The sequence below is a fragment of the Pyrus communis genome, chromosome 8 (assembly GCF_041283825.1).
Source record: "Pyrus communis isolate YQ-2024b chromosome 8, ASM4128382v1, whole genome shotgun sequence".
NCBI classification, from domain to species: domain Eukaryota; kingdom Viridiplantae; phylum Streptophyta; class Magnoliopsida; order Rosales; family Rosaceae; genus Pyrus; species Pyrus communis.
The window spans coordinates 22534856-22556163 of record NC_142572.1 but is presented as its reverse complement, the minus strand read 5'-3'; the positions used below and the strand labels follow the sequence as shown (position 1 = coordinate 22556163).

At 35.7% G+C, this 21308-nt stretch overlaps 1 protein-coding gene and 2 pseudogenes across 4 annotated transcripts; all 3 read left to right on the top strand.

Annotated features, from left to right (window-relative positions):
- Positions 1-400: 400 nt before the first annotated feature.
- Positions 401-6065, top strand: LOC148695376 (disease resistance protein RUN1-like; annotated as a pseudogene). Its single transcript, XR_015965588.1, has 4 exons — positions 401-1580; positions 3051-4149; positions 4233-4532; positions 4712-6065. The product of XR_015965588.1 is annotated as a disease resistance protein RUN1-like (transcript).
- Positions 6066-8905: 2840 nt separating this feature from the next.
- Positions 8906-12419, top strand: LOC148695375 (SH3 domain-containing protein 2-like; annotated as a pseudogene). The gene is made up of 9 exons (XR_015965590.1): positions 8906-9252; positions 9651-9773; positions 9857-9924; positions 10019-10128; positions 10206-10352; positions 10639-10839; positions 10954-11017; positions 11142-11294; positions 11384-12419. The product of XR_015965590.1 is annotated as an SH3 domain-containing protein 2-like (transcript).
- Positions 12420-14141: 1722 nt separating this feature from the next.
- LOC148695374 (disease resistance protein RUN1-like) lies at positions 14142-20335 on the top strand. 2 transcript variants are annotated; one of them, XM_088698915.1, is made up of 6 exons: positions 14142-14987; positions 16431-17529; positions 17614-17913; positions 18369-19217; positions 19310-19916; positions 20033-20335. In XM_088698915.1, exons 1-6 carry the CDS (start codon positions 14476-14478, stop codon positions 20218-20220), a joined length of 3555 nt encoding a protein of 1184 aa, XP_088555041.1. In that variant the 5' UTR covers positions 14142-14475; the 3' UTR covers positions 20221-20335. The 2 variants fall into 2 exon arrangements, with proteins under 2 accessions (XP_088555041.1, XP_088555040.1); XM_088698914.1 differs by having other exon boundaries at positions 14155-14987; positions 18093-19217.
- Positions 20336-21308: the final 973 nt, after the last annotated feature.

The following is a 21308-nucleotide window of genomic DNA, read 5'->3' as shown; positions in this document are numbered from 1 at the left end:
AATGACTCCTCTAAAAATAAAATTTAGTTATTTGAAAGAATCTTTCATAAAATAAAGTAAGAAAAATTAATGCAAAAAACTTGAAAATTTTGAGTTTTAACGATAAAGATAAAATAAAGGGTAAAGTAAATAGTATTAGGTTTGACTTTTTAACGTAAAAATGTGGTTTTTAGTTAAAGTAAATAGTACTATGAACTTTTCGTTAAAACTTCCAATAAAGTAACGAATAATCAACAAAAGTACCGGTACACCAAGTTGGACCTTTTTCAGCGTTGAAATGAAATATGAAAGGAGATCAAGTTGACATTATTCATCCATTTTTTTTTTTTTTTTGAATAAACGATATTGTCTACACTAAGAAGAGGGAGTTGGCTAAGCATCACAATGGGCTAGCAATAACATGGTTCAAATTTGCATTTGGTGAGAATCAAACCTAAAACTTCTCACTTACAAGTGAAGAGAAATATCATTAGACCGTAACATTATTCATCTGCTTTTAAATAATGAATAATCAAGAAAAACATTGCATGGGGTCCCCTCTCATCACTTACCACTGGTGGCCATCACTTCCCTGAGCAAAAGAGATATTTCCAATTGCTTGACCAAAATATAATGATGTCAAAAGAGCGGGGAAAATGAGAAGGAAACTCTGGAGGGTAGAGGGAAGGAAACTCTGGAGGGTAGAGGGAAGGAAAAGGAGAAAAGTAGAAAGGGAAGGAGGAAGGAGGAAAATGAGAGGAAATGAGGGGAAAATGGGAAGGAAACTCAGGAGGGTATAGGGAAGGAAAAGGAGAAAAGGAGAAGGGAAAAGTAGAAAGGGAAGGAGGAAAATGAGAGGAGATTTCGGAGAATAGAGAAAAGGAGTAGGGAAAGGAAGAAAAGCGGAAAAGAAGGGAAAATGTGAAGGAGGAAAATGCTTTTTGGGTCAATGGATGGGAACGGCCCATTTTATAATATTGTTTGTAAATTTTTCTGGAAGTAGATGGAAATGATCCAATTACATATTTCCCCTGCTCACAGACATTTGCATTGCACCTAGCAAACACCAGTTTTTTTGTTTGAACATCAATGGCTCTTGTGAGAACATCTCCAGGAACCTCCTCTGATTCCAACACTTTTCGGGGTTATCGCTACGATGTGTTCTTGAGCTTCAGAGGTGAAGAAACTCGCAAGACTTTTACCGACCACCTCTACACAGCCTTGAACAACGCAGGATTTCTTACGTTCTGAGACGACGATGAACTTGAGAGAGGAGAAGATATAAAGCCAGGACTGCGGAAAGCGATCCAGCAGTCACGAACTTCTGTTGTCGTGTTTTCGAAAGATTACGCGTCATCCAGTTGGTGTCTTGATGAGCTTGTGCTGATCCTTGAACGCAAGCGGACCACCTCGGACCATGTAGTTTTACCAGTCTTCTACGATGTCGATCCGTCCTACGTGAGGAAGCAAACAGGAAGTGTTAGAAAAGCATTTGCTAGAAGCCAGAAAAATCAGTCGCCGGAAAAGGTGGAGGGATGGAGGAAGGCACTTGCAGAGATTGCAGATCTAGCAGGCATGGTCTTACAAAATCAAGCTGATGGGTAACTTTCATTATCTCCATTTCTCTTCTCTTTCTTGGGTCAATTTGATGTATGATCCGTAGTGACCTAGATTTTTATATATTTATTAATTCAATCTCAGTAGTGAATAATAATCTCAATTTAGGTCAACTTAAAGAAATCACACTCAACTCAACTCAAGGATTAGTCATTTTCCATGTTAATCTACTGGTTTCTAGTTGCTTAAATATTTTTGAAAGCTGGTGTGTCAAAAAGTTAGGATGTGATCTGTAATGTATTTGTCTATAGTTCATATAAATTATGCGATGTATTCTATTTTTTTAGGAAAACTAATAAAAAAATGTTTGAGTTTTAACGATAAGGGCAAAATAAAAGGGTAAAATAAATAGTATCAGAATTGATTTTTTAGTGTAAAAATATGATTTTTCGTTAAAATGAACAGTACCAGAGCTTTTTGTTAAAGTATGTTTTTTTTTTTTTCAATTTAATTTTGTCAGCAGTCCTCTTTTTGCTTAAATATTTTTGAAAGCTGGTGTGCAAAAAAGTTAGGATGTGATCTGTAATGTATTTGTCTATAGTTCGTATAAATTATGCGATGTATTTCTTTTTTTAGAAAACTAATGAAAAATGTTTGAGTTTTAACGATAAGGACTTAGGAAAACTAATGAAAAATGTTTGAGTTTTAACGATAAGAACAAAATAAAAGGTAAAATGAATAGTATCAGAATTGATTTTTTCGTGTAAAAATGTGGTTTTTCGTTAAAGTGAACAGTACCGGGAGCTTTTTGTTAAAATTTCTTTTCTTTTTTTTTTTTCAATTTAATTTTGTCAGCAGTCCTCTTTTTACTTAAATATTTTTGAAAGCTGGTGTGCAAAAAAGTTAGGATGTGATCTGTATTGTATTTGTCTATAGTTCGTATAAATTATGCGATGTATTCCTCTTTTTTAGGAAACTAATGAAAAAGGTTTGAGTTTTAACGATAAGGACAAAATAAAGGGTAAAGTGAATAGTATCATAATTGACTTTTTAGTGTAAAAATATGGTTTTTCGTTAAAGTGAACAATACTGAGAGCTTTTTGTTAAAGTTTCTTTTTGCTTTTATTTTTTCAATTTAATTTTGTCAGCAGTCCTCTTTTTTTTTTTTCTTTTTTTCTTTTTTTCTTATTTAAACAAAGGCAATCAACATATGTTTTAATTATCTAATTTCCCCAATTCCTTTTTCATTTTGTTTGCAAAATCAAGCTACTGGTTTCCAGTTGCTTAAATTTTTTTGAAAGCTGGTGTGGAAAAAAGTTAAGATGTGATTTGTGATGTATTTGTCTATAGTTCGTATAAATTATGTGTTGTATTCCTTTCTTCTTCTTTTTTTCCAATTTAATTTTGTCAGCAGTCCTTTTTTTTTTTTTTCTTATTTAAACAAAGGCAATCAACACATGTTTTAATTATCTAATTTCCCCAATTCATTTTTCATTTTGTTTGCAAATTCTTAGGTACGAGTCAAAGTTTATCAAAAACATTGTTAAAGTGATAGGAGACAAGTTAAGTCGCACGCCGTTGAGTGTTGAACCAAAATTGATTGGAATTCAATCTCAAGCGGAACGCATCAATTTGTGGTTACAAGATGGATCAAGTGATGTTGGTATATTTGTTGTGTATGGCATGTCTGGAATAGGGAAGACAACCATTGCAAAACATGTTTACAATTCAAACTTTAGAAGCTTTCAAGGAAGTAGTTTCATTGAAAATATCAAAGAAACAGCAGATCGACCAAATGGCTTAGTTCAAATACAAATGCAACTTCTTTGTGATATTTTGAACGACAGAGAAGTGAAAATACACAGTGTTAGTGAGGGAATAATTAAGATTGAAAGGGCCATAAGCTTTAGAAGAGTTCTACTTGTTCTTGATGATGTTGACCAAATGGACCAATTAGATGCAATCCTAAGGATGAAGGATCATTTTTATTCGGGAAGTAAGATACTAATAACAACTAGGCGTGAAAAGTTGTTAAAGGTAGATCAAGTTACAGAGGTGCACAAAGTTCAAACTTTGGATTACAATGAATCATTAAAGCTTTTGAGTTGGCATGCTTTTGGCCAGGACCATCCCATAGAAGAATACATGGAGCACTCAAAACAGCTAGTGCAACATAGCGACGGACTTCCATTAGCTCTAAAAGTTTTGGGTTCTTCTTTATCAGGGCAAAGTATAGGTGTATGGGAAAGTGCATTGGAGAAGCTAAAAGTTATTCCTGATGGTGAAATCATGAATAAAGTAAGAATAAGCTATGAAAGTTTAAAAGATGACCATGACCGGAAATTATTCCTCCACATTGCTTGTTTCCTAATAGGAAGGAACAAAAGCTACATTGTTAGAATATTGGATGGATGTGATTTCTATACAACCATTGGCATTCAAAATCTCATTGATAGATGCTTGATGACACTTGATGAACACGGCAAGGTGAAAATGCATGACATGATTTGTGCTATGGGAAGAGAAATTGTTCGCCAAGAATCATAAGAGCCTGAGAAACGTAGTAGATTATGGCGCCATAAGGATTCTTTCCAAGTATTGAGGAAAAAGAATGTAAGAAACATGCCTTTTATGTCTATATATGTATTTCTTCTTGTGAAAATTATGCATAGTAATGTCTCTTTTTTTCCCTTTAGGGTACAAAAAAAATCCAAGGTCTTGTCCTGGATATGCGTAACCATCCTGCAAATAGTCCAATAAACACAAATGAGATAGTCTTGGAAACCAATGCATTTGCAAGGATGTGCAATTTACAACTACTCCATCTTATTCATGTACGACTGGATGGATGTTATGCAGATTTCCCTACAGGATTAAGATGGTTGTGTTGGCTTGAATTTCCTTTGGATTCTATACCAATTGATTTTCCTTTGGAGAACGTAATTGTTCTTGAAATGCAATACAGTAGCTTGAGACAAGTATGCAAAGGAACAAAAGTATGTTACTCTATGCATTTCAATTCATTTTCCTTATTTTGTTAGTTTTTTATTTGTTGACTAACTCCATGTGTTAAAATGAACTACTATGTTTTCTTTAATTCGATGACTAATTTCTTATCTTAGATACTTATTTGATTGTTCTTTTTTCTTTTCTTTTTTTTCCTCTGTTTCCACAGTTTCTTCCATCGTTGAAGATCCTTGACGTCAGCCATTCTCATGGCCTTAGTGAAACGATTGACTTCTCACTTTCCCCCAATCTAGAGGAACTGATTCTTGTAGATTGCACAAGCCTGAAGAATGTTCATGAATCGATTGGAAACCTGGAGAGACTCGTGTACTTGAATATGAAGGATTGCAAGAATCTTAAGATGCTTCCGAAGAACATGTGCATGCTTAAATCACTTGAAACGCTCATTTTATGTGGTTGCTCAAATCTTGATGAGTTTCCACAGTTTCTTCCATCATTGAAGATCCTTGACGTCAGCCATTATCATGGCCTTAGTGAAACCATTGACTTCTCACTTTTCCTCAATCTAGAGGAACTGATTCTTGTAGATTGCACAAGCCTAAAGAATGTTCATGAATCCATTGGAAACCTGAAGAGACTAGTGTACTTGAATATGAAGGATTGCAAGAATCTTAGGATGCTTCCAAAGAACATGTGCATGCTTAAATCACTTGAAACACTCATTTTATCTGGTTGCTCAAATCTTGATGAGTTTCCAGTGGAGATGATGAAGAAGATGGAGTCTCTGAAAGTTCTTGAGACAGATGGAATTCCAATAAGTGAATTATGGCCAGAAAGAAGTTCAGCTATCTTGAGTTCTTTTCCATGCTCTTTAGTAGAGTTAAGTTTGAAGGGGTGCAATCTTTCTGATGATGTCCTTCCTATGGATTTAAGTAATCTATTCTACTTGCGAAGACTACATTTAGATAAGAATCCAATTTGCAATTTGCCAGTTTTCATCAAAGGTTTGAGAAGGATCGATGAACTCACTTTCGAGGGTTGTGATAGGCTCCAATCACTTGTGGGGTTGCCTGAAGTACACCAATGGATAAGTATAGCTGGATGCATATCATTAAGAAAAATAACGTTTTATTCCCCTGAGAAATGTTGTCCAATATGTGTGGGTGACAACTGGAATCTTGTTGAGTGGGAGTGCTATTACAAGTTAGAGCCTATTGATAGAGTTGAAGTGGAAATGATCAAACTTTTGGGCTTGTGCAACTTCGAATCCATGCCAGCTGTTCGAATGCGTAATCCACACACATACAAGGATCCAAAAGAAGTCCCCGTCCAGGTGCGCCTCTCTTTCTCTCTCTCATAAGTCTTTTGTTTTGACAGAAATGACTGAGTAATGTTGTGATGACTGTGGCAAATACATAGGGACTATATCAACGTGGTATATTCAGCACGTTTTTTGTTGGGAATGAGGTTCCAGGCCGGTTCAGCTATAAAAGTACCAAGTCCTCGATATCTTTTATTGTCCCTTTACTACTTGCTAGTCACCGAATTCGAGGCTTGAACATCTTTGCTACCTATGCAAAGGAAAATTCAAATAATTATTTTACTATGCCTAGAATTGCTCCAATAATGATCAAAGTGAGAAACAAGAGCAAGGGTCTGAAGTGGATCTATAGCCCAGTATTCTATGGTATCCCAGGTGACGGAGAAGATATGATATGGTTGAGCCATTGGAAGATGGAGAATAAAACAATATTACAATGTGGAGATGAAGTAGTGGTTTCGGTAATAACCGGACCACGTGACTTGTTTTGGGTAAAGGAGTTTGGTGTCGAGCTTGTGCAAGAGCACCAAGAAAAGATGAGTACCCAACACAACACCAAATCAGATCCTAATTATCCATTTGTTATCGGTGGAGATTTGAAGACGTGGAAGTGCATACCGGGAATATACTACCTTGGCACTTGGACAAGAGAAGATACTAATGACATTGATATCCTCACCATGGACTCTGATGAAGAAGACACAAGTATGTTGTGTTGTTGTATTGCATTCAATTATACTCCATCCAAACACTTCCAGGTGTGTCCGTATTCATTTCAAAAACATTTCCAATAAATTTTATGTTATTTGTATGTTTTTCAGACAAAGAAGGGCAAGAGGATGAACCTGATTACACAATTGCAAAGACGAGGGCTGCTAGCAATAATTGTAGCTTGAGAGGCTGGAAGGTGCGCCTCACAGCTGTTGGCTTCTTTTTCGCGCTTGCTCTAGTAGGTTGGTCCTCCATCTCCCAAAAAAAGAAGCGAGTCAGCGACACTCGTCCACAAGCTCACCATGAGTTTGTAATTTGACTTGATATAGATATATCTTTGCATTCCTTGCTCTCAAGATGTTTTCTACCTTCAAAACTTCAGGTTCAGAGCTAAGCACTCTTAACCGCTTGAGTTATAAAAACCCCTTGCAACTAGATACCGAAGTTGAAATGTGTTCAACACCATCAATTATAGCATAAAATACATCCAGCATTAGTGATACTAGCAGAGTAGCAGTAAATAAGTAAAACAAAAAAATGCTTCTACACATGGTAAGGGAAAGACTTTGACATAGGTATCTTTAGCAATAACGGGCATTTTTTTTTGGAGGTGGGGTAAGTGACGAAGTTACAAATCGTAATTGTCGTTTACAACAAAATCATTCTTAAAAACTCGGCTCCCCATTGAAATTGTGTAAATTGCATGAATATCAATACAACATATATTAGATAGAATAAATATCAAATAAATTAACGACAGGCAATTTCTTAACATGAGATCCAAGGACTTTACAGTTGGTTCATCCTTGCATCGCTCTTACACTACAGAAGCTGGTTTCTGCTTCTTCAACCTGAACAAATTATTGAGGTCAAGAATTATAGGAGGAACGGCCATAGTCTCTGGAGCTATGAAATTTACTATCTTCTCATGAACATTGTACCTGCAAAAGCATAATGCAATAAGCATTCAACAATCTAACCTAGTTTGCTCGACAGATGCTCAAAGATATTCCAAAACAAAGTCACAACAGTTTCACATAGGGAACCGAAGAATCTATTGATACCTTATCTTGCAACTCTTAGAGGCTCTTCTGTCAACAATCTTCCTCTTCTAAGCATGCAACTTTTTAAAGAATAAAAGGCTTGTCTCTACGAATAATCAAATAGTGCAAAATCATAATCAATAATCAATAGAAGTTCAGGATCTATTAGGTTCCAAGCCCACTATTGAAAATCATGTTCATCCACTCTACACATCCAAAGCAGCAAACTAACTAGGATACCAAGTTGGGAGGATACAATCATTAACAATTTCAAAAGCTTTAAATGTAATCTGAATGCATGTGTTTTGAACTACAAGAAATCTTATAGATCGGGTAGACCGTATAGTATATCACATTCAAATGCAATTATTCAAGTAGATGAAGTATGAGATGCCCTAATTGTTTTACCAGAAGATGCTGGATCAATTGTCTCAAAAAAATTGTTTTGGTAACTGTTGGCAAAACTCAAAGTTATCCAAAAGTTCGAGGTCAGCATAATCTTGTGCACCAGCATCACATTGTGTCTCCTATCAAACTAAAGGCCTAAAATTACTCAATTTGTGCAAATAGAAATATAAATTTTATAACACATCAAAGAGATAATTAAAGCGTACCTCACAGGCTGCACATCCAAGTGGGCAAACAAATCAAAATTTTAAATAAAGCTAATGACGCATGAAGAGTATTGAAACACTCACAGCCCTTATTTTGAAAATTAAAACATATTTCATGGATATTACAAGAGCCATTATTTTGAAAAACACACCTTTTGGTTCTCCACTACTTGACTTTTAAGAAGATCTTCGTCCTTGTGACGATTCAGATTCTTTAAAATATCTCTGCGACAGAATAAACAAAACCAATCTAGGCCAAAATTGACTTATTCGATTTGATTATGTTCACTGATTTTTCTGTTCACATGTTTACCCCTACTTGCCGTGTAGTTTTGGGGGTGTTCTTCTCTTTAGAGCATAGTGCTCTTCTCTTTACACACAAGTTTCAATTTTATGCTTCTTAAATTAAGAGACCATTTGATAATCATTTCGTTTTCAGTTTAAAAATTTTAAAAACTAAATGGAGATTTCAAAATTTGGCCTAGAATTTTCTCTTTTGATTTTCAATTTTGTTTTTTTTTTAACAACTGAAAACTAAAAATAGTTACAAAAAGAATTTTTCAGTTTTTAATTTTCAAAAAAAAAAAAAAAAAAAAAAAAAAAAAAAACTGAAAACTCCAAACTATAGACTAAAAATTAAAAAGTGAAATCAATCAAATTGGGCTCTCAACAAAATTGAAAAAAGACTGGGCTCAATTACTATAGGCTTGTTATTTTATTTTATAAGAAAAAAAGAAAGAAAGCAATGAACAGCTGCACATAAACTAAATACAAAAAGGAATGAAATGAAATGAAGAGGAGTGGGAGACTAACGTTTAATTCAAGATAAAGAAAGAAAGGTAATCGCGTTTCCAAAAGCAAAAAAAGAAAGAAAGGTAATCGCACCACGACGGCGGCGACGTGACGGTCATTTAACGGAAAATACCAGACAAATCAGCCTCCAGATCAAGTCTTGAAGGGCACAACTCTGAAAAATCGAGACTACCTACCGCTGAGCTCCGACCAACCGTTGATGGAGGCAATCAGGAAGCTCAGAGATCAGGTCGCCAAGCAACAGCAGGTACTCTCTCTCGTTTGATTCCGAATGTGTATTTCTGTATGGATTTTGATATGAACATAATCTGCGTTGATTGCGAGATACTGAGATTGCTTAATGAATAATATTTATATAATTGTTCGAGTTGAATTGGATCGATTCGAATTCGAATAGATTTTTCACCATTTCTGCTCTGTTTGGGGATGTGTTGGAGTGTAATGTTGCTGAATTTCTGAAATTTTGAGCTAGGCGTTGCTAATTACTTATCGATTGTCGGATTTAAATGGATGCTTAATTTTTACATTTTCGGCCAACTTCAAGCAAAAATGGCATATAATTCAACGTTCTATGCTTCATTAATGCATAAGAGTTAGTCGAAGCTTTATCGAGTTTGCTTTTGATTATTTTGTGAACACCGTCAGGCTGTGTTCAAACAATTTTCTGGTGGCATATATGGGGGATCGGATAATGTTGCCTCGGATGAAAATGAATTTCAACAGCATCAGAAACTCGAGAAGCTGTACATATCAACTCGTGCTGCCAAGGTTGCTACGCTTATTTTTTGTCTGTGCTTTAAACGAGCATCACGTTAGTTGTGTTACCTATTGTTTTTTTGCTTCTCTAACAGCATTACCTAAAGGAAATTGTGCGGAGTGGAAGGTTACATTGTGGCCGGTTCAAAGCACGTTGAAATAGGTATGTTGCTTGAAATGCGTTCTCATTTCTTGGGAGTTTGGATATGAATGCATGATGGTTTTGTCAGTTGCTATACGTAATACTTTTTCAACAGGTACCAAGCTATCTGAAGATAGCAGGAAATATGGTTCTGAAAAGACTAATTTTCGTGTGCATTTGATCATTACGAAAGAAATTTACAGTAAAAATTGTTTCCATTTTCACGTGGGGTTCAAGAACTGGACTACTTTTTGTGTTATTATGCATCATATGACAAACTGGTTCACCGTTTCTTTCTATAGGTTTGCATAATAACTCTTTCTGTGCTTATCAATTTGCCTGTGTAGGTTGCAGAGCCTTTAAGGGCAATGATAGTGGGAGCGCCTTTGGAGGATGCTCGACATCTAGCTCAACAATATGCTACAATGCGGCAAGAAGCTGAAGCTCAGGTATATGCAGTTTCTTCTGTTTCCTACCAATTTTATACTACAGTGATTTTATATGTTACATGGTTATCGTACATTTTCTCGGTTAACTTTTTTTGTTTTCTTTAAAAGTGTTTGTTCATTTTGAGACAATCATGCATTGGTATTCATAGAGAACGCAAAATCTTAAGATGTTTAATGGAAACTTGTTGAGATTGCTTCATTACTTGGAGCTTTGTTGTAATTTGGTTGTTGGTTTTTTTATTACTCCTTTAGATTTGTCTATATATACTAACTTCCACCGGGATAGGCTATAGATGTTTCCAGATGCCAGACCAAAGCACGGGATTCTGCAGGTAATGCTGATATTATCATGAAACTAGAAGCTGCTGAAGCCAAGCTTCAGGAGCTGCAGTCTAGCGTTGCAATATTGGGAAAAGAAGCTAGTGCAGCTATGGCTGCTGTTGAAGGTCAACAACAAAGATTGACTCTTCAGCGGCTTCTTGCAATGGTAAGGGATTGCCTTCCCTTTTTTATTTAAGTATTAAGACCTTGGCCTGTTCTAGTGACAAGACTGAAAAGGAAATTAATTTTGTAAACTTGTCATTTTTCGTCCCCATTCAAGGTTGAAGCAGAGCGCAACTATCATCCAGAACGTTCTTCAGATACTTGATCAGCTTGAAGGCGAGGTATGAAATATCCTAAAGTCTTCCTTTCAGCATGAAAATTTCTTTTCCCAATTCATTTGGCTGTATATTATTCTAGTGTCTTGCTACTAAAAGCAGAGATCATTGACACTATTTGTTGGAACAGATTTTGTCAGAAAAGCAGCAAATTGAAGCATCGCATAGTCCGCATACAGAGGACACTTTGCCTCCATCACCATCGTATGAGGATCTCAGCCGTAGCTTTGCTTCTGAAACCTATGATGAATTGACAGGGTTGAGGGACTATTTCTTAGGAGAGGTATCTTTATGCTAATGTTGTTGTATCCCCAAGTTTTAGTCTGTTCGACTCCTTAGTTTCTAGTTACTGTTTCTTTTCGCCTACCGCAGGTTATGTACACCTTCCACGCTGTAACTGATGTGGAGTTAAGTTTGTCATTCGGGGATTACGTTGTCGTCCGGAAGGCTCTGTCGTCTTTCCTGCTTGCATGCTTTCATCTTATATTCATGTTCGGATTTATTTCTTTCGTATTGAGGTTAAATTTTCATGTTCAGAGACGTCCACTCAGGTATGTTCGTCAATGCATATGCATTAGCACACCACCGAGTGCATTAGAATATGGATTTCAGTTTTGGGTGCTGCATGCATTAAAGTAGTTTGTGTGGTTTTGGTTTTTGCTGCCGCTGAGAGCATGAGTGGTTTTCTGTAGTTGCTGAGAGTTATATTGTGAGCAGAATTCATACAGCAGCTTTCATGTACGGCACATGTAGTCCGCAGCACTGCATTTAGAAAGAGAAAGTTATATTTTCTTGACTGTTTATTCAAAACTTATATGTTGCATGTTCTGGGTTTTAAAGTGAGTCGGCATAAGAGTCTTTATTTGAGAAAAATCAGTTTTGTGTCCATGTGTTTTCAAAGAAAATATTTTAGTTTTTAATCACTGATTTTTCATTGTGCTTCAATTAGAAATCAATTATGAGAATGTGCCTTGTGATTTTTGTAATTGGTTGATTTCAAAAAATCATTACATGTCATACATTGTGCATGATCACGTTAATATCTTGCAAAGTTCGAGGAGATAGTGATTGACGGCCATGTTAGTGTCGTGCCACTTCCACTTGAAGGCTGAAGAGAGATTGAGTAGCAAAGCTCGGTGAAAAAATTGCCTACTAGTATGTGGGTCTAGTTGATGAGTTTTGTAAGTCTTTCTATACTCATTTTTCTATTGTTTGTCCTGATTTAAGAGTCTGAGGATATTCTCAATGATGAGTTTTATCTTGTTAAATCCTACATCATGTGTACACATGTTATTTGTCTTTTTAATTACAAATGTGTAGGATAATATTTCACTTATTTTCTTGTAGTGAACTCTATCTTAGACATTCATCAACATATAGAGTTTATAACAGAGGACTTTTGCTACTATATTATTCAGTGCATTGATTAATTTGTAAAGCGCTCATTTATCCTAATTATAAAATATAATATGTTCAAGACATTAAAAAAATGGTAGTGTCTTTCAACAGTTTGGATGTCATGTATGGCCATATCCTTTATTTCCACCATTCTTATCAACCGGATGGGGAGAGATTGTCTTTATCTCACAAACCCATAATGTGGCAATCGTCCATTAGAAAGGTGACGTACGTTTTGAAAATCGTGGCAAATATTGAATGAGCAATGACGTCTCTAAAAATAAAATTAAGTTATCTAAAAGAATCTCTCATAAAATAAAATAAGAAAAATTAATGAAAAGAGCTTAAAAACTTTGAGTTTTAACGATAAGAACAAAATAAAAAGTAAAGTGAATTGTACCAGATTTGACTTTTTAGTGTAAAAATATGATTTTTCGTTGAAGTGAACAATATCGTAGACTTTTCGTTAAAATTTCCAATAAAGTAACAAAATAATCAACAAAAGTACCAGTACACCAAATTGGACATTTTTCAGCGTTGAAATGAAATATGAAAGGGGATCAAGTTGATATTATTCATCCACTTTTTTTTTTTTTTTAATAAACGATATTGTCTATATTAAGAAGAGGTAGTTGGCTAAGCCTCACAATGAGCTAGCAATAACATGGTTTAAATTCGCATTTGACGAGAATCAAACCTAAAAGTTCTCACTTACAAGTAAATAGAAATACTATTAGACCGTAACATTATTCATCCGCTTTTAAATAATGAATAATCAAGAAAAACATTGCATGGGTCCCCCTCTCGTCACTTACCACCAGTGGCCATCACTTCCCTAAGCAAAAGAGATATTTCCAATTGCTTGACCAAAACAAGCATTGACTTGGCTGTCCATCCATCAATAACAGGTCCTCATCTCAACCCAAATATAATGACGTCAAAAGAGAGGGGAAAATGAGAAGGAAACTCTGGAGGGTAGAGGGAAGGAAAGGGAGAAAAGGAGAAGGGAAAAGTAGAGAAGGGGAAGGAGGAAAATGAGAGGAAATGAGGGGAAAATGGGAAGGAAACTCTGAAGGCTAGAGGGAAGGAAAAGGAGAAAAGGAGAAAAGGAGAAAAGGAGAAGGGAAAAGTAGAAAGGGAAGAAGGAAAATGAGAGGAAAATTCGGAGAATAGAGAAAAGGAGTAGGAAAAAGAAGAAAAGCGGAAAAGAAGGGAAAATGTGAAGGAAGCTTAGGAGGGTAGAGGAAAAGAGGGAAATGCATAAAAATAAAAAATAAAAAATCATTACATCTACTGCCGGAAGGGAGCAAAATGCTCCCAACTTCCCTTGTTTCTTACGTTGTAAATTATATTTCGTATAATGAGAAACCAATATTCCTACTTCGAGGATACAGTCACAACTTGCCAAATTCCGTTACTATACAACAAGCCTATAACTACACAACAATTCGATCAATCACCTTAAGTTCAACCATACATGTACCAAGATTCAAGTTTTTTCAAACTTTCGTTATGAAACTAACTGAACATTACAAGTGCCACATTATTATGTGGTTATATCAAGTTTTAAATTTTGTCTCATAACCGCATCATCTTTAAGATAATCAATCTTGTAGTTGAATATATAAACCTTCGATGTGGATATTGGAACCACTAGTTGGTGGGTTGATTGGTAGAAATGGTTTCAACAATTCAAGAATGACAAATAAGCATTGAGCAACGATCAAAATGTGTTTTATTTTATCACAAAAGATGTTTGTGCAATTAGAAATGCATTTTATCACAAAAAGATGAGCAACGATTAATATAATTGTTATTTATAAAATCACACATAAAATAAGAAGTAATCTTTTCTTTTTCTTTTCATGTCTGCCACTAGCGGCCGACCATGACTTAAAGAAATGCTTTTTGGGTCAATGGATTGGAACGGCCCATTTTATAATATTGTTTGTAAATTTTTCTGGAAGTAGATGGAAATGATCCAATTACATATTTCCCCTGCTCACAGACATTTGCATTGCACCTAGCAAACACCAGTTTTTTTGTTTGAACATCGATCCACATCAATGGCTCTTGTGAGAACATCTCCAGGAACCTCCTCTGATTCGAACACTTTTCGAGGTTATCGCTACGACGTGTTCTTGAGCTTCAGAGGTGAAGAAACTCGCAAGACTTTTACCGACCACCTCTACACAGCCTTGAACAATGCAGGATTTCTTACGTTCAGAGACGACGACGAACTTGAGAGAGGAGAAGATATAAAGCCAGGACTGCACAAAGCGATCCAGCAGTCACGAACTTCTGTTGTCGTGTTTTCGAAAGATTACGCGTCATCCAGGTGGTGTCTTGATGAGCTTGTGCTGATCCTTGAACGCAAACGGACCACCTCAGACCATGTAGTTTTACCAGTCTTCTACGATGTCGATCCGTCCCATGTGAGGAAGCAGACAGGAAGTGTTGGAAAAGCATTTGCTAGAAGCCAGAAAAATCAGTCGCCGGAAAAGGTGGAGGGATGGAGGAAGGCACTTGCAAAGATTGCAGACCTAGCAGGCATGGTCTTGCAAAATCAAGCTGATGGGTAACTTTCATTATCTCCATTTCTCTTCTCTTTCTTGGGTCAATTTGATGTATGATCCGTAGTGACCTAGATTTTTATATATTTATTAATTCAATCTCAGTAGTGAATAATAATCTCAATTTAGGTCAACTTAAAGAAATCACACTCAACTCAACTCAAGGATTAGTCATTTTCCATGTTAATCTACTGGTTTCTAGTTGCTTAAATATTTTTGAAAGCTGGTGTGGAAAAAAGTTAAGATGTGATCTGTAATGTATTGGTCTATAGTTCGTATAAATTATGCGATGTATTCCATTTTTTTTAGGAAAACTAATAAAAAATGTTTGAGTTTTAACGATTAGGGCAAAATAAAGGGTAAAATGAATAGTATCAGGATTTACTTTTTAATGTAAAAATGTGATTTTTCGTTAAAATGAACAGTACCGAAAGCTTTTTGTTAATTTTTTTTATTTTTTTCAATTTAATTTTGTCAGCAGTCCTCTTTTTGCTTAAATATTTTTGAAAGCTGGTGTGCAAAAAAGTTCGGATGAGATCTATAATGTATTTGTCTATAGTTCGTATAAATTATGCGATGTATTCCTTTTTTTAGGAAAACTAATGAAAAATGTTTGAGTTTTAACGATAAGGACATAGGAAAACTAATGAAAAATGTTTGAGTTTTAACGATGAGGACAAAATAAAGGGTAAAATGAATAGTATCAGGATTGACTTTTTATTGTAAAAATGTGATTTTTCGTTAAAGTGAACAGCACCGAGAGTTTTTTGTTAAAGTTTCTTTTTTCTTTTTTTTTTTCAATTTAATTTTGTCAGCAGTCCTCTTTTTACTTAAATATTTTTGAAAGCTGGTGTGCAAAAAAGTTAGGATGTGATCTGTATTGTATTTGTCTATAGTTCGTATAAATTATGCGATGTATTCCTTTTTTTTAGGAAAGCTAATGAAAAAGGTTTGAGTTTTAACAATAAAGACAAAATAAATGGTAAAGTGAATGGTATCAGAATTGACTTTTTAGTGTAAAAATGTGGTTTTTCGTTAAAGTGAACAGTACTGTGAGCTTTTTGTTAAAGTTTCTTTTTGCTTTTCTTTTTTCAATTTAATTTTGTCAGCAGTCCTCTTTTTTTTTTTTTTTTTCCTTATTTAAACAAAGGCAATCAACATATGTTTTAATTATCTAATTTCCCCCAATTCCTTTTTCATTTTGTTTGCAAAATCAAGCTACTGGTTTCCAGTTGCTTAAATTTTTTTGAAAGTTGGTGTGGAAAAAAGTTAGGATGCGATTTGTGATGTATTTGTCTATAGTTCGTATAAATTATGCGTTGTACTCCTTTCTTCTTGTTGTTTTTTCAATTTAATTTTGTCAGGATTATTTAAACAAAGGCAATCAACATATGTTTTAATTATCTAATTTCTCCAATTCATTTTTCATTTTGTTTGCAAATTCTTAGGTACGAGTCAAAGTTTATCAAAAAAATTGTTAAAGTGATAGGAGACAAGTTAAGTCGCACGCCATTGAGTGTTGAACCAAAGTTGATTGGAATTCAATCTCAAGCGGAACGCATCAATTTGTGGTTACAAGATGGATCAAGTGATGTTGGTATATTTGTTGTGTATGGCATGTCTGGAATAGGGAAGACAACCATTGCAAAACATGTTTACAATTCAAACTTTAGAAGCTTTCAAGGAAGTAGTTTCATTGAAAATATCAAAGAAACAGCAGATCGACCAAATGGCTTAGTTCAAATACAAATGCAACTTCTTTGTGATATTTTGAACGACAGAGAAGTAAAAATACACAGTGTTAGTGAGGGAACAATTAAGATTGAAAGGGCCATAAGCTTTAGAAGAGTTCTACTTGTTCTTGATGATGTTGACCACTTGGACCAATTAGATGCAATCCTAAGGATGAAAGATCATTTTTATCCGGGAAGTAAGATACTAATAACAACTAGGCGTGAAAGGTTGTTAAAGGTAGATCAAGTTACAGAGGTGCACAAAGTTCAAACTTTGGATTACAATGAATCATTAAAGCTTTTCAATTGGCATGCTTTTGGCCAGGACCATCCCATAGAAGAATACATGGAGCACTCAAAACAACTAGTGCAACATAGCGACGGACTTCCATTAGCTCTAAAAGTTTTGGGTTCTTCTTTATCAGGGGAAAGTATAGGTGTATGGGAAAGTGCATTGGAGAAGCTAAAAGTTATTCCTGATGGTGAAATCATGAATAAACTAAGAATAAGCTATGAAAGTTTAAAAGACGACCATGACCGGAAATTATTCCTCCACATTGCTTGTTTCCTAATAGGAAGGAACAAAAGTTACATTGTTAGAATATTGGATGGATGTGATTTCTATACAACCATTGGCATTCAAAATCTCATTGATAGATGCTTGGTGACACTTGATGAACACGGCAAGGTGAAAATGCATGACATGATTCGTGCTATGGGAAGAGAAATTGTTCGCCAAGAATCAGAAGAGCCTGAGAAACGTAGTAGATTATGGCGCCATAAGGATTCTTTCCAAGTATTGAGGAAAAAGAATGTAAGAAACATGCCTTTTATGTCTATATATGTATTTCTTATGGGTAAAATTATGCATATTAATGTCTCTTTTTTTTTCCTTCAGGGTACAAAAAAAATCCAAGGTCTTGTCCTAGATATGCGTAACCATCCTGTAAACAGTCCAATAAACACAAATGAGATTGTCTTGGAAACCAATGCATTTGCAAGGATGCGCAATTTACATCTACTCCATCTTAGTCATGTACGACTGGATGGATGTTATGCAGATTTCCCTACAGGATTAAGATGGTTGTGTTGGCTTGAATTTCCTTTGGATTCTATACCAATTGATTTTCCTTTGGAGAACATAATTGTTCTTGAAATGCAATACAGTAGCTTGAGACAAGTATGCAAAGGAACAAAAGTATGTTACTCTATGCATTTCAATTCATTTTCCTTATTTTGTTAGTTTTTTATTTGTTGACTAACTCCATGTGTTAAAATGAACTACTATGTTTTCTTTAATTCGATGACTAATTTCTTATCTTAGATACTTATTTCATTGTTCTTTTTTCTTTTCTTTTTTTTCCTCTGTTTCCACAGTTTCTTCCATCGTTAAAGATCCTTGACGTCAGTCATTCTCATGGCCTTAGTAAAACCATTGACTTCTCACTTTTCCCCAATCTAGAGGAACTGATTCTTGTAGATTGCACAAGCCTGAAGAATGTTCACGAATCCATTGGAAACCTGGAGAGACTCGTGTACTTGAATATGAAGGATTGCAAGAATCTTAGGATGCTTCCGAAGAACATGTGCATGCTTAAATCACTTGAAACACTCATTTTGTCTGGTTGCTCAAATCTTGATGAGTTGCCACAGTTTCTTCCATCGTTGAAGATCCTTGACGTCAGCCATTCTCATGGCCTTAGTGAAACCATTAACTTCTCACTTTTCCCCAATCTAGAGGAACTGATTCTTGTAAATTGCACAAGCCTGAAGAATGTTCATGAATCCATTGGAAACCTCGAGAGACTCATGTACTTGAATATGAAGGATTGCAAGAATCTTAGGAAGCTTCCGAAGAACATGTACATGCTTAAATCACTTGAAACACTCATTTTATCTGGTTGCTCAAATCTTGATGAGTTTCCAGTGGAGATGGTGAAGAAAATGGAGTCTTTGAAAGTTCTTGAGACAGATGGAATTCTAATAAGTGAATTGTGGCCAGAAAGAAGTTCAACTATCTTGAGTTCTTTTCCTTCCTCTTTGGTAGAGTTAAGTCTGAAAGGGTGCAATCTTTCTGATGATGTCCTTCCTACGGATTTAAGTAATCTATCCCACTTGCGAAGACTACATTTAGATGAGAATCCAATTTGCAGTCTGCCAGTTTTCATCAAAGGTTTGAGGAGGATCGATGAACTCTCTTTCAAGGGTTGTGATAGGCTTGAATCGCTTATGGGGTTGCCGGGCGTACACCAAAGGATAAGTATAGCCGGATGCATATCATTAAAAAAATTATCTTTTCATCCCCCTAAGCAACGGTGTTCAGTATATGTGGGTGACAACTGGAATCTTATTGAGTGGGAGTGCTTTTACAAGTTAGAGCTTATTGATAGAGTTGATGTGGAAATGATCAAACTTTTAGGCTTGTGCAACTTGGAATCCATGCCAGCTGTTCGAATGAAACATCCATACTCATACAGGGATCCAAAAGAGGTCCCCGTCCAGGTGCGCCTCTCTTTCTCTCTCTCATAAGTCTTAAATATATAATGGGAAAGAAATGACTGAGTAATGTTGTTATGACTGTGGCAAATACATAGGGACTGTATCAATATGGTATATTCAGCACGTTTTTTGTTGGGAATGAGGTTCCAGGCCAGTTCAGCTATAAAAGTACCAAGTCCTCGATATCTTTTATTGTCCCCTTACTACTTGCTAGTCACAGAATTCGAGGCTTGAACATCTTTGCTACCTATGCAAAGGAAAATTCAAATAATTATTTTACTTTACCTAGAATTGCTCCAATAATGATCAAAGTGAGAAACAAGAGTAAGGGTCTGAAGTGGATCCAAGCCCCAATGTTCTATGGAATTCCAGGTGACGGAGAAGATATGATATGGTTGAGCCATTGGAAGATGGAGAATGAAGCAATATTACAATGTGGAGATGAAGTGGTGGTTTCGGTAATAACCGGACAACGTGACGTGTTTTGGGTAAAGGAGTTTGGTGTCGAGCTTGTGCAAGAGCACCAAGACAAGATGAGTACCCAACACAACTCCAAATCAGATCCTAATTATCCATTTGTTATTGGTGGAGATTTGAAGACGTGGAAGTGCAGACCGGGAATATACTTCCTGGGCTGTTATGCAACAAAAGATACTGACGACATTGATATACTCATCATGGACTCTGATGAAGAAGACACAAGTATGTTGTGTTGTTGTATTGCATTTAATTATACTCCATCCAAACACTTCCAGGTGTGTCCGTATTCATTTCAGAAACGTTTTCAATAAATTTTATGTTATTTGTATGTTTTTCAGACAAAGAAGGGCAAGAGAATGAACCTGATGACACAATTCCAAAGGCGAGGGTTGCTAGCAATAACTGCAGCCTGAGAGGCTGGAAGGTGCGCCTCACAGCTGTCGGCTTCTTTTTCGCGCTTACTCTAGTAGGTTGGTCCTCCATCTCCCAAAAAAAGAAGCGACACTCGTCCACAAGCCCACCATGAGTTTGTAATTTGACTTGGTATAGATATATCTTTGCATTCCTTGCTCTCAAGATGTTTTCTACCTTCAAAACTTCAAGTTCAAAGCTAATCACTCTTAACCGTTTGAGATCTAAAAGCCTCTTGCAACTAGATACTGAAGTTTAAATGTGTTCAACGCCATCAAATATAGCATAAAATACATCCAGCATTAGCGATACTAGCAGAGTATCAGTAGATAAGTAAAACAAAAAAATGCTTCTACACATGGTAGAGTTTTTTTTGGGGGGGGGGGGGGGGGGGGTGGGTTGGGGGCCGGAATTATTTCGGCATCGGGGAAAACAAAAGCAGACCTCACAGGCTGCACATCCAAGTGGCAAACAAAATTTTAAATAAAGCTAATGGCGAATGAAGAGTATTGAAACACTTATAGCCCTCGGACGCAGGCTACATGATCTTTTCATTATTATTATTATTATTTTTTTTTTTTTGAACACCACAAACAACCCAAAATATATAACAATAAAAGGAACAAATTCATCGAGTCACATTTGAGCCATCTAAAAAAAAATGAAGCAAACACCACAAACAACCCAAAATATGTTCAAACCTAGTATCAAACTAATTATAAACTGCATCCATCCCAAACAATGAATATGGGAAAAATGAAAATTCCATGGGACATTTAATCCAACGAATTTACAGATGGGTCCTAAGATTAGTATGGGATTATAGTTAACCACAATTATGTGCAATCAGTACCTCTCCCTGTGTAGTGTTGTCCCCCTCAGGAACCTGCACATCCATAAATCATGTTTAGTCATGTTTAAATTACTAAACGTACAAAACTTAAGAAAAACTCATCTTGATGTTAAAAATATGAATTGTATCTAAGGAGAAATTTTTAATTGTGACGCGAACACAAGTGGTACACTACATATTTTAATAGAAGTGGTGAGAAATTTTATTTTTTAAGTTATTAACTTTTTAGCACACATATCCAACCATTTGTATAGTAACATGTGATGTACCATCCCGTGTACCGATCATACTGAAAAATTCCTCGTATCTGAGCATGCACGTGAGACCTTGGGAACTGTGAAATTTTCATT